General features: G+C 44.0%; 1 protein-coding gene across 5 annotated transcripts in view; it reads left to right on the top strand.

Annotated features, from left to right (window-relative positions):
• The window catches only part of LOC122931983 (NADPH--cytochrome P450 reductase), an 84306-nt gene that overhangs the window by 16504 nt on the left and 53504 nt on the right, over positions 1-14298 (top strand). The window contains exon 2 of one of the 5 annotated variants that reach the window (XM_044286115.1): positions 79-191. The exons of 3 other annotated variants lie outside the window; for them this stretch is intronic. Coding sequence is in view for 1 of the 2 variants with exons in the window: in XM_044286113.1 (XP_044142048.1) it covers positions 13129-13168 (40 nt within the window). In the remaining variant the exon portion in view is untranslated. Of the gene's footprint in view, positions 1-78; positions 192-13113; positions 13169-14298 lie in introns of those variants that run through there. One more of the 5 variants, XM_044286113.1, reaches the window with a different exon arrangement.

The raw sequence follows: 14298 nt of genomic DNA, 5'->3' as shown, positions 1-14298 counted from the left end.
GTTCCACTGCGATATTTTACTGTGTAACTTGAGGTACCGGTGCTCGTTGTCATGGAGACACGACCTCTGTCCTTGCAGGGTCCTAGCACCGACTCCTCTGAGATTGAAGAGACTGCTGTCAGGTGGTGAGCAGACGTGTGACAAGTCCCGTGGGTGCAGCTAGAACCTATTATAGCAACAGGGATTGTCAGGTGAAGGCACCCTATATGTATGCATACACCCACATCATCCACTGTCGTGGGCGAGCTAGGCACATGCCTAGGGGAGCACAGACTTGGGGCTGCTTTGATTTACACTTTCATTACACTTATCAGCATTCCTGCTTAGTCCCCAGGTACTGTAGTAATGCTAGAAGCATAGCATACGTATGTGAGGGGGTACTTAGCGGCCTTGTTGCTGTATAGACCTACCTGGAAGCCAGCACACTACAGGCAGTCTCCGGTACAGCTCATTGCTTGCCTACATGCTGTCCTATTCCATGACACAGCCCTAAGTATCCATGCGCAGTAGATCTGTACCAGTGTGACATGTCGCCTAAGGGCATCACCAGTCAGTGTCATCTGTTGCACTTAGCCCGCACCTATACAAACAGTAGGATAAGGCACCAGGTGTGGGAAAGTGGAGGCCCGTTCCTGGCTGTGACCTCAGCTTGTCATCCAGGCGGTTTCTCCACCTCATGCCTTCACGATGGGACCATGTCTTCTGGGGTGACTAAGGCAGAGAACTGGGGACGACTGGACTGTTCAGGGACCGGAGCTCCAGTTTCTATAGATACAATGGAGGTTATGTGTGAACGGGCACAACATGACACAAGCCGCGTAAGACCGGTCACACAGTCACCAAATGGTCAGCGATTGTGAGCCGAAACCAGGTGACGGTCAGACACACAGGACAGGTGCAGGTCTTTCCATTAGACCTAGGATCCACTCCTGGTATTGGCTCACATTCACTGATCAAGACGCGTATGAAAACAAGGATGCCCCCAGCCTGTGGCCCTCCAGATGTTGCAAAATGACAACTCCCAGCATGCCTGGATAGCCTACAGCTATTAGGGCATACTGGGAGTTGTAGTTTTGCCACAGGTTGAGCACCCCTGGCCTAAAACCATATTGTATTTTTTTTTGTTTTTATTTGGGTGGGCATGATGGTGATTACATGACCATTGCTGTATTCCTCACCCAGGCACAATATTACATGAAAAACGCTGGGGCCATACACTGTGAATCTTCTTAAAGGGGAAGTCCAGGAATATAAGAAATGACGCCAATAACAAGAAATATTGTCAAATGGAAAAAAATAAAAACTGACTTATTAAAACCCCTGCCTTTCTGGTGGTCTCTCCGGCCTGCAGCAGTGATGTGCAGTCCATCCATATGACCACTGCAGCCAATCGCTGGTCTCAGTGGTTTCATGCCGTACTTGCTAGCGGCACTGCTTAGACAGGTCATAAGGATCTGCAGCACATCACCTATGCAGGACAGGAGACTAAATGAGGACCACCAACGTGGGTGGTAGATTTATCAGCTGAGTACTGGTTATTTTTTTCACAACATTTCTTGCCGTTAGCTTAATTTCTTACATTCATGGACCGACCCGTTTATCTAAGGCCTCAGGCACATGACTGTGCCGTTTTTTGCAGTCTGCAAACCGCGGATCCGCAAAAACCGCGGATCCGCAAAAAAAACGGAAGGCACCCTTGTTGCCTTCCGCAATTTGCGGAACGGAAGCCGGCAATATAAATGCCTATTCTTGTCCGCAAAGCGCGGACAAGAATAGGATATGTTATATTTTTTAAGCGGGGCCGCGGAACGGAGCCACGGATGCGGACAGCACACGGAGTGCTGTCTGCATCTTTTGCGGCCCCATTGAAGTGAATGGGTCCGCATCCAAGCCGCCAAAACTGCAGCTTGGATGCGGACCCAAACAGTCGTGTGCATGAGGCCTAAGGCGACTTTCACATTTGTGTTTTCAATTCCGCTATTGAGATCTGTCATAGGATCTCAATAGCGGAAGAAAACGCTTCAGTTGTGGCCCCATTCATTGTCAAAGGGGACAAAACTGAACTGAATGAAACGGAGTTCACCAGAATGCATTCCGTTCCGTTTGGTTGCGTCCCCATCGCGGACAGAAAAACGCTCCGCAATGTGGTGCGGAGCAAGCAGTAACGAGCAGTAATATCATGTGGGACGCCACGATTGATATACCACTAGCCACCAACAGTGAGTACATGAACTTTGTTAATGATGGATATTTTATCAAAGGAAGAATGCCCGTAATCTGAATGTGAATAGTGGGCACAAAGAGCTGTGAAGCTCCTCACTATGGATTGCCTGGACTTATGGAATATAAAGAAGTCATAAATACGGATGATTAATAACATATACTGTGTGACAAAAGTATATATTGTAATAATCTATAAGAAACCAAATATAGATATTTAAAGGGGTTGTCCGAGATTGGGGACATTGCTCTAATAGTACAAGTGTGGCATACACATTACATACAAGCATGTAGTACCTTTGGCGCAGATTTCTGTAGCCCCGCTTTCTTCTCATTGACGTACCGAGTTCCTGGCAGGCAAGCAAAGCTTCCTCTTCCGCTGCTCAGGGAGCCCGGTGACGTCACTGGCAGCATAAGTAATTTATGCAGAGTGGATGGAGAGGCGGTAACTAGGCTGGCCAACATCGCGCCCCGCCAGTCCGGTGACGTCACTAGCAGCATAAGTAATTTATGCAGAGTGGATGGAGAGGCGGTAACTAGGCTGGCCGACATAGCGCCCCGCCAGTCCAGTGATGTCACCGGGCAAGGAGCTTTAGAATGAATGGAGGTGAATATTGATGAGGGGGCGGAGTTACAGCGGAGCAGAGACAGCTGGTAACCACCTGATGCCGTGCTGCCCCAGCTTTGGGACTTAGTTCAGATTTTTTGGCCAGATGAAAGGTCCTCTTTAATACAAATCCCGGAGGCGGGTGCTGACGGGGAGCAGCAATTAGCGTCATTAGCAGCAATTATCATTGGTGACGCACTGCGCCCTTCTACCTCCTACCCAATATTAAAATCATTGGTGGCGCAGTGCATCTTCCCCAACCCTCCGCAGTATTAAAATCATTAGTGGCAGTGGCCACTGAGTCCTCACCCCTCCCCCTCGGTGGCAGTGGCAGCTTCTGATCTGAGCCCCAGCAGTGTAATCCTGGGGCTCCGATCTGTTACCATGGCAGCCAGGACGCTACTGAAGCCCTCCATGGTAAGCTCCCTGCTGCTGTGTGTATTATGCACAGGGCAGCAGAGAGAATGTGAGGTCCTATTCACCCTGATAGAGATCTATCAGGGTGAATAGGACAAGGGATTAAAATATCCCGGGTTCTAGCCCCTAAGGGGGGAAATAGTTATTAAATGAAAAGTAAAAAGTTAAGAAAAAACATCAATATATTAAGTATAAATCACCCCCTTTACCAATTTTACATATAAAATATATAAACAATAAATAAACATATTACATATCGCCACGTCTGAAAAGTCCAAACTATTAAAGGGAACCTGTCACCGAGATTTTGGGTATAGAGCTGAGAACATGAGTTGCTAGATGGCCGCTAGCTCATCCTCAATCCCCAATCCCCATAGCTCTGTGTGCTTTTATTGTGGAAAAAAAAACGATTTGATACATATGCAAATTAACCTGAGATGAGTCCTGTCCGTGAGATGTCAGAGTCCTATGCTGTGAACGCGATTCGCCCTTTTAGTATCGGACTGTTCTATTATGGGCCAGACGTTCCATAAAATGCGGAACGCACGCTTTTTTTTTTTTTTTTTATTGTGGTTTATTTTATTCACATGGTATTGAGTATTGCAATACTTTTTTATGTTATCGAAACCGAATCAAAATTTTGGTATCGAAACAACCCTAGATAGGATCAGGCATTATCTAGACAGGCTTGGTCTTTTCTAGATGTATGGACGTAGCTGAGGTCTAGAGCCTTTATGCCTAGTTCACACTTCAGTGTTTGGTCTGTGGTTTCCAGATTGTGAGCCAAAACCAGAAATATGTGGGAAGTATGTTTCTGTCATAGAAGACTACAGTACCCAGAAAGATTATCAGCATTAGGGTTATTTACTTTAGAAAAAAGACGACTGAGAGGAGATCTAATTACTATGTATAAATATATCAGGGGTCAGTACAGAGATCTATCCCATCATCTATTTATCCCCAGGACGGTGACGAGGGGACATCCTCTGCGTCTGGAGGAAAGAAGGTTTGTACACAAACATAGAAGAGGATTCTTTACGGTAAGAGCCGTGAGACTATGGAACTCTCTGCCCGAGGAGGTGGTGATGATATTACAGGCTATAGCTACTAGAGAGGGGTCGTTGATCCAGGGAGTTATCTGATTGCCTGATTGGAGTTGGGGGGAAAATTTGGCTTCTACCTCGGTTTTTATTTTTATTTATTTTTTGTGCCTTCCTCTGGATTAACTTGCAGGATAACAGGCTAAACTGGATGGACGGATGTTTTTTTTTTGTTTTTGTTTTTTTAGCCTTACAAGCTATGTAAGACTTTACATTTGTGGAGTTCATAACAATTTTTGTGTGTACCCTGATGATAGACTGGTGACAGAGTTCATGAGCAGCTGAGTAAGAGATTATATGTCATTTATTACCTGAGGTTTTTTTATTTTGCCATCATGAACAGACCTGACCTGTGCCACAACAACTTGTTCTGTTAGAACATTTATTGGGTGCAAGTCAAAGTTTTATTACCTTAGTGCTTTCACTCTATTAGATTTGTTGCATATGACTATTGGCACGTGTGCCCGGCTTTCAAGTTTTGGGAATGCCTTTCCATAAACTGCTCACCTATTCACGGTATAATATCCAAAATCTAAAATAACAATACACTACATGGTCGGGATAACCATATAATATTTATTAATGCGATAAATTCAGTATGAGCAAGAGGCCATCACAATAAAAACACCATAATCCCAATTAAAACATGCTCGGTAGAAGTGGTGGTTAAAGTGCAAAGAGACAGGTTACAAAATATAGCAAGTACCGGTATATAAAGCCAAAGCCATCCAATAGATTACATTGGTTATCTCAAAAGTACACAACTTTATAATGGAATGAAAAGATATATAAAAATTCCCAAGTGATGTCAAACTGAATACCAACCTGTCACATGGCAGAACACAAAACCTGACCACCAGCTCAACGCCCAAACGCACATTTGGTGGTCCGCTTTCTCAAGGGGTGATAACATGGACATCTTCCTACAAACTGGTTCGGATTTTTAAGGAACGCTCTTATTGTTCACCCCTGTAAAGAAACATGTATGAGGACTGATTGATTGTGAGGGGTGAGGACTGATCTCTTACATCTATTGCCAACGTGACATTTTGACTCCCTATGATATCCTGTTATCTCGACTGACTTCAACCTTTCCTCCCTGGCCCACTGAGTTGAATGTACCGCCAGGGACATTTTTTGTGCCATGTAATCCTGTTAGTTTTGTCTTTTGGTATTTACTGAGCTGCCTAACGCTACTTTCACACTAGCGTTTACGTTTTCCGGTATTGAGATCTGTCATAGGGTCTCAATACCGGAAAAAACGCTTCAGTATTGTCCCTATGCATTGTCAATGGGGACAAAACTGAACAGAACGGAATGCTCCAAAATGCATTCCGTTCTCATACCGGACAGCAATGGAGTTAATGATGGATCCGTCTTGGCTATGTTACAGATAATACAACAGGATCCGTTCATAATGGATGCAGATGGTTGTATTATCAATAACGGAAGCGTTTTTGCTGAATCCTGATGGATACAGCAAAAACACTAGTGTGAAAGTAGCCTAAAGTGCGCAGAAAATGATCATCTCTGTGGGTTAGGATGGCGTAATGTTGACCTGCCTAAGAGAACGTTACTTTTACAGGTAGACTTCTTTGTTGGTTTTATCCACACCCCCTCATTACATTCACAATACAACATTAAAGGGGTTGTCCAGGTTCAGAGCTGAACCTGGACATCCCTCCATTTTCACCCCGGCAGCCCCCCTGACAGGAGCATAGGAGCAGTTCATGCTCCGATGCTCTCCTTTGCCCTGCGCTAAATCGTGCAGGGCAAAGGCATTTTTCTGAGTTCCGGTGACGTACCGGGCTCTCCATGGGGCTGACAGGAACCCCGGTGACGTCACCGGCACTGATGGGCGGGATTTGGCTCTGCCCTAGCCAGTAAAACGGCTAGGGCAGAGCTAAAGCCCGCCCCTCAGAACCGGTGACGTCACCGAACACACTGCTGGGCGGAAGTTACCGCCCGGCAGTGTGTTATTGAAAACACAAGAGCCTGTGCCCTGCCCGATCTAGCGCAGGGCACGGGAGCGCATCGGAGCATGAGATGCTCCGATGCCAGGCTCAGGAGGGCTGCCGGGGTGAAAATAAGGGTATGTCCGGGTTCAGCTCTGAACCCGGACAACCCCTTTAAATCAAGCAATTGTTAACCCCTGAATAGGGATTAGAAGAGTTTTGTAAGTCTCTGATTCATCTTATCTGGTAGAGTGCCTGGTCCCATGTGTTTGGATGAAAGTCTATCTCCATCTCTAAGATTCACTTTGGTGCCCCTCGCCCAATAGATATGAAACCCTGTATACTTAAGTTCTTGCGTGGCTTTACATTTGAGCAGCCTAATTATTAGACTTGAAGAACACCAAGCTAATGATAGATGCAGTGGATATAAAAAGTCTACACACCTCTGTTAAAATGTCAGGTTTCTGTGCTGTAACAAAAATGAGACAAAGACTTGTGATGAAGCAATTTGTTTCTTCTTGTACTATTTTGCTGATGTTTAATAAAAAGAAAATTGGCAAAGAATATAACTACTATAATACTGCTCCTATATACAAGAATATAACTACTACTACTCCTCCCCTCAGTGACCGCTCAATAAAGGTAATTCGACCCTGTCAACTTGTAATGCCCTACTTTACCCCCAACGCAAGGTTATCACATATTTCCATAAGATGTGCTTAGAGATCCAGTTTATGGTTCGGTTTGTTTGGTGAGGCCGTTAGCCTTGCTGTTCACCATTATGATAAAATGTCCCCGCGGAACAAGTGACATTTGCACGCACACATTTCTATATGTACGAGGCATATCCTCGCAGGGTAGCATAGGTGCTTATATTTATGTATGATATGGTGTAATATACACGCCTCATGTCTCTGTCTGACTGTAATTACTGTTCATACTGCTTATATATACCTATGGGGATGTGCCTATCCTCCTTGTCGTTGCTACTTGCTGCGTCTGTGCACTTATGCCTTAAGTATGTAATGTCACTTTTGTAAGTGTTGTCTGCTTCTTTTCAATAAAAAGAAAATTGACAAAAATGAGACAAAGATAAATCATTTCAGAACTTTTCCCACCTTTAATGTGACCTATAAACTGTACAACTCAATTGAAAAACAAACTGAAATATTTTAGGTGGAGGGAAGAAAGAATATAAAAATAAAATAATATGGTTGCATAAGTGTGCACACCCTTAAACTAATACTTTCTTGAAGCACCTTTTCATTTTATTACAGCACTTAGTCTTTTAGGGTAGGAGTCTATCAGTATGGCACATTTTGACTTGGCAAGATTTGCCCACTCTTCTTTGCAAAAAACACTCCAAATCTGTCAGATTGTGAGGGCACCTCCTGTGCACAGCCCTCTTCAGATCACCCCACAGATTTTCGGATCAGGTCTGGACTCTGGCTGGGCCATTCCAAAACTTTTATCTTCTGGTGAAGCCATTCCTTTGTTGATTTGGATGTATGCTCTGGGTCGTTGTCATGCTGAAAGATGAAGTTCCTTTTCATGTTCAGCTTTCTATCAGACGCCTGAAGGTTTTGTGCCAATATTGACTGGTATTTGGAACTGTTCATAATTCCCTCTAGCTTAACTAAGGCCCCAGTTCCAGCTGAAGAAAAACAGCCCCTTGGCATGATGCTGCCACCACCATGCTTTACTGTGGGTATGGTATTCTTTTGGTGATGTGCAGTGTTGTTTTTGAGCCAAAGATATCTTTTGGAATTATGGCCAAAAAGTTCAACCTTGGTTTCATCACACCATAACACCTTTTCCCACATGCTTTTGGGAGACTTCAGATGTGTTTTTGCAAAATGTAGCCTGGCTTGGATGTTTTTCATCGTAAGAAAAGGCTTTCGTCTTGCCACTCTCCCCCATAGCCCAGACATATGAAGAATACGGGAGGTTGCTGTCACATGTACCACACAGCCAGTACTTGCCAGATATTCCTGCAGCTCCTTTAATGTTGCTGTAGGCCTCTTGGTAGCCTCCCAGACCAGTTTTCGTCTCGTCTTTTCATCAATTTTGGAGGGACGTCCATTCCAGTTCTTGGTAATGTCACTGTTGTGCCATATTTTCTCCACTTGACGATGACCGTCTTCACTGTGTTCCATGGTATATCTAATGCCTTGGACATTCTTTTGTACCTTTCTCCTGACTGATACATTTTAAGGCCTCATGCACACGACCGTTGTGTGCATCCGTGTCCGACTTTCAATGGGTCAGTTGGAAACTCTGAAAATGCACCGTTTGTCACCCGTGTCCATGATCAGTGTTTCCTGTCCTTATGATCTGTCCTATTTTTTTGACGGACAATGATTCGCGGACCCATTCAAGTCAATGGGTCCATGAAAAAACACGGAGGCACACAAGATTGTCATCCGCATCCGTGATCTGTGTCCGTTTTTTTTCCTATCATTTTCAAGGCAAACTTGACTTAGATTTATTTTATTTTTTTTCACTTTTCTGGTCTGGTGATCCTCCAAAAATTAAGGAAGAAAAAACGGACATGGATCACGGAACAACGGAACCCTGTTTTGCGGACTGTGAAAAAATACTGTTGTGTGCATGAGACCTAACAATGAGATCCCTCTGATTCTTTAGAAGATCTCTGTGGACCATGGCTTTTGCTGTGGGATGCGACTAAGACAATTTCAGGATAGGGCAGCTGAACTTTATTTGGGGTTAGTCAGAGGCACTTTAAATGATGGCAGGTGTATGCTGTCTCCTGTTTTAACATGATTTTTTATGTGATTGCTTAATTCTGAACACAGCTACATCCCCAGTTATGAGGGTGTGCACACTTATGCAACCACATTATTTTAGTTTTATCTTTTATCTTCCCTCCACCTAAAAGATTTACAGTTTATAGGTCACATTAAAGGTGGAAAAAGTTCTGAAATGATTTATTTTTGTCTCATTATTATTATTTTTACATCACAGAAACCTGACATTTTAACAGGGGTGTGTAGACTTTTTATATCCACTGTATGTCTGTCCCTCAGGAGCATTTTTCCATTCCATGCCTAGCTGAGGTTGTTTTTTTAAGCCTCACTTATGGATACGTTCATACTAATTACTGTAGTTACACAGAGATGAGTAAAATTTGTCAAATTGTCAGTCTGGAAGAGGTTACGAAGACATCTGTGATGTTTTAGGAACACTACTAAAAGCCATTATCTCCAGGATGAGCAGACCTAGAACAGTTATGGACCATTCCAAAGGTACTTTAGAACGTGCCCTTTTGTTGCAGCTAATGTCAGGACTTGATTGTAATAGGCGGGAGCCTGTGTAAGACTTTTTTATCCATTAAAAAATTGCATATTTAATGTCCTTGGCCAAAGTAGTGAATTTCACAGTCACTACTAAGTAGATGGCCTTCTGTGTGAGCATTAAGCTGGCAGTTGTAACATCATAGTGGTAGTTTGGTGGGGGTCGCTGGCCATACACAAGATTGGCTGACCATATAATGTGTATGGGGTCTCCTGACTCTCTCAGTGGTCTGGCCCGCAATGCACGAGCACAGTCCGTGGGAATGGAAGTATGGGATGAAACCCCATGGAAGCACTCCTTAGTGCTTCCGTAGGGTTCCGTTCCGTGCTTTCCGTTCCGCACCATTCTGCATCATCGGATTTGCGGACCCATTGACGTGAATGGGTCCGCATCCATGATGCGGAATGCCCACAGAACGGCACCTGTGTAGTGCGGATCCGCAATACGGCAACGGGGTGCACACACCCATGTGAAAGAGGCCTCAGTTATCGGAGAGATGAGGATTTCAGCTACCCCACCCTTTTGTGTTTAGGGAGATAAGCCACTGCCAGAGGAATCTGCCACCGGTCAGGACACATGCACACTCTGAGCTGAGCATGCATGTGTATTGGGGGTGGGAGAGAGAGTTAGACCAGCAGCTATCTTATGGGTATCGCCAGATTCAGGTCCTGCACAGTTTGCCATTACTGATAAAACGGTGAATTCTGTCCTATGGTAGAAACTGTCTTTTGTGTGCAGACTAAAACTTGGCTTATATAGCAAGGCAGTGATCCAGGCCACAAAGCAAATGTTCATTGGAATGTGAGGAGCAACCACGTGAACGTTGTGCACTGACCTAATCAAAGTCCTGACATGAACCCCGTAGATAAGATGTAGAAGGACCTGAAATGCGCAGTCCATGGGTGTAGCTGTGCTGGCAGCCTGGACTTGTTCTGCTCTGGGTGCGGGATGCTGGGAGGGCACTGAAGTGACCCTAGCTATGGCTCCGGAGCCGTCCATCCACAAAAACCGGCTATGTCTGCAGATCTATAGAATTCCTCCGCAGCACATGCTGCTAAAGGTGGTGAAACCGAATCCGATTATTCACTGTGCAGGGCTAGGTACATTCAAATAAATGCCGTATCTGGATATCTACATATTTTAGTGATTCATGGGGCCTGGACACAGTTTATTTAAAGCCAAGTGATATTGTGACATACAGCAGAGATCTTATTCTGTGCCAGGTTGCTGTTGTGTAATCGTGCATTCAGCTTCTCTCTAATCTGCCCTATGCTCAGTGTAGGGATGAGGTGCAGAGATGATAGAAACATAGAATGTGTCGGCAGATAAGAACTATTTGGCCCATCTAGTCTGCCCAATATACTGAATCCTATGAATAGTCCCTGGCCCTATCTTATATGAAGGATGGCCTTATGCCTATCCCATGCATGCTTAAACTCCACTGTATTTGCAGCTACCACTTCTGCAGGAAGGCTATTCCATGCATCCACTACTCTCTCAGTAAAGTAATACTTCCTGATATTACTTTTAAACCTTTGCCCCTCTAATTTAAAACTGTGTCCTCTTGTGGTAGTTTTTCTTCTTTTAAATATGCTCTCCTCCTTTACCGAGTTGATTCCCTTTATGTATTTAAAAGTTTCTATCATATCCCCTCTGTCTCGTCTTTCTTCCAAGCTATACATATTAAGGTCTTTTAACCTTTCCTGGTAAGTTTTATCCTGCAATCCATGTACCAGTTTAGTAGCTCTTCTCTGAACTCTTCTCTGATCTCTGCAGTAACCCTGCATAGTCATATAGATTTCTCTGAAATGGGTTGTATCGTCACTACGATATCTTAGCAGGTTTGGTTCCTGAAATCTCCATCATTGCTGATCTCCATACTTCTCCCCTGCGGTCGCCGCACACCGCAGTCGCGTTCAAACACAGATACTAGGATCGTCTTCATAGGAAGTCATTTGGGGAATGTGCACATGTTGCACATTGCTACTGTAAAATGCATATGAATTGGATTTAAGAAAATGCCCACATGCAGCAGACAAAACCTGCACAGATTTAAAGGGGTTGTCCAGTGGGATAACTTTTTGTAAAAAGAAAAAAAAAGCAGAGCCAGTGTTGTACCATTGTTTACTGGGTCCCTTGTGGTCACCTGCTTATATGGGAGTTCTCAAACTAACCGAGCAAGCTATTTTCTGAACTTGCTTGGTAGTGAATGGTTGTGCCATGGGGCTCCTTATCAAACATTTATGGCATAGCCTATAGATATGGATGTCCACTACTGCTGCCTTATGTTTTATCTTTGTAAGGGTACTTTCACACTTGCGTTGAACTTTTCCGGTATTGAGTTTCGTCCTCGGGGAGTTTTATCCTAATGCATTCTGAATGGGGAGCTATTCGTTCAGAAGGCATCAGGATGTCTTCAGTTCAGTCGCTGTACGGTTTTTGGACTGAGAAAATACCGCAGCATGCTGCTGTATTCTCTCCGTCCAAAATTCCGGAACACTTGCCGGAATGCCAGATCCGGCATTATTTTCCATTGAAATGCAATAATGCTGGATCCTGCCCCAAGTGTACCTGAAAAACGGATCCGGTTTTGCGGTCTGCGGTTGCGTAGACCTTTTAAAAATGTGAAAAAGATAAATACCAGATCCGGAGAGATGGATCTGGTATTCCAATGCATTTGTGAGACGGATCCGCATCAGGATTTGTCTACAAATGGTACCCGTTTGCATACAGATTGTCGGATCCGGCAGGCATTAACGGTGAGGGAACTGCCTGCTGGAATCCAGCAACGCAAGTGTGAAAGTACCCTTACTGGAGTGACATTGGGACTTTTTATGGAACGGACATAAGGATACAGAGAGCACATGGATCTGCTTTCCGCATCTGTATGTCCATTCCATAAAAGATAGACCATGTCTTGTTGTTGGCTGCAAAAAGCAGAGCACGTACCCACTGAGGTCAATGGGTCCGCACAAAGAAAGGATGCAACACGGACGTCATCCGTATTTTCGTGGGTTGCAAAATGCATACGGTCGCGTGCATGATGCCCTGAATTGAGGCCATTGACTTAAAAGTGAAAGTTACTAAATGTCCAGAAAAAAATTTACCCGCTGAGGTCTTCTACTCTGCCTTTAGAAGCCTTGTCCTTTGCACCTAGACAAGTAATGTTGCCAAGTCCTCTCCATAATACCTCTGCTGCATAGAACAGATTGTTAGGCTGTGTGCTCTTCTAGACCAAAGGTAACCGAAGATGACCTCCCAAGTAAGCATCATGACAGTGTACTTAAGAAATCAGTTTCATGGGTGTGAGGCTGGCAAGTAGCACATGTACTGTATTTTTAGTCTATGGTAATCCTTGGTCACTCCTTTTTGGAGGTTGGGTTTGTGTATAAATCTTGGGAGGGAGAAAAAGTAGAAGTGAAACTGTGCATCCCTCAGACCGTGGAGCAGGAGACTTGGTGTCTATCAGCCTTGACTTTCCGGATTCTAGATCTATTTGCCATAAATCGACAGAATGGACTTGGAGGTCACTGAACATCTTATGAGGCATAGAGGTAATGCTTGGTGCCCTAATGTAGGAGTTTGGACCTTTTGGTTTAAAGCCTGGAATGGACTATACATGCAGTGTAAGGCCTCATTCAGACATCAGTGAACATCCGAGTTTCCATGCACACGTATGCATTCATTTTAATGTGTGTATTCAAGCATCTGTGGTTTTAGCATAGAAGCATGCCCTATTTTGTCTGTTTATGGATCCATCATGCCCATTGTAGTCTAGGGGTCTGTGAAAAACAAGGATTCCATCCGTGTTTCACGGACCATTAAATTAGAACTCCCACAAAAAATGTTTTATTCTCTGACCTGTTAGAAAGGTACCTGATGTAATCTGTAGTGAAGGTAATCTTATCAGTGACTGTATTTGTGAGCTATCCCCTCCCTTCTAATTTTTAGCTCTCATGTGACTAACTCTCTGCTCTTCAACTGACACAGGAGAGGAAATATATATATTTTTTTTACGCACTTCTATAACGGCACTATTCCGCAGCTTCTTCTCTATTTGTTCCTATGAGACGGACATTGAGCCTTCTATAGAAATACATAGAGAAACTGACTTCCTGTCCACACATAAGATGCTGTGTTATTTGGAAAGTCAGGCTGATCACATGACAGCTAAAGGGCAGAAGGGAGGGGATAACTCACAAATACAGTCGCGTACCTTCACTACAATTTACATCATGTACCTTTCTAACAGGTCAGAGAATTTTTTATTTTATTTTTTTTGCGCGAGAGTGCTTCTTTAAAAGGAGATATTCTGAAAATTGACTCTAAGCTGTACAGTGTTCGTGGAACACAGATGACACATGCAGAGCAAACACTGAGAGGGAGATTTATCAAACTGGTGTAAAGTAGAACTGGCTCAGTTACCCATAGCAACTAATCAGATCCCACCTTTCATTTTTCTGCGCTCCTGTGGAAAATTAAAGTTGGCATCTGGTTTGCTATGGGCAACTAAGCCAGTTTTCCTTTAAACCAGTTTTGACTAATTTTCCCCTTTGCGTTTTCTTGTGTTTTCCTTTGCACCAGTTTTCCAAAATTTATTGGCCTGGTGTGAGCCCTCCTTTTGTGTGGTGTACTTTGTAGAGAAGTGAAAGGACAGTATTGATGGTCTCCGGTGTGTGCCTGA

Source organism: Bufo gargarizans, chromosome 3 (assembly GCF_014858855.1).
Source record: "Bufo gargarizans isolate SCDJY-AF-19 chromosome 3, ASM1485885v1, whole genome shotgun sequence".
In the NCBI taxonomy this organism is placed as follows: domain Eukaryota; kingdom Metazoa; phylum Chordata; class Amphibia; order Anura; family Bufonidae; genus Bufo; species Bufo gargarizans.
Note: the sequence above shows the minus strand (reverse complement) of the source record. Positions and strands in the feature narration are given on the sequence as shown.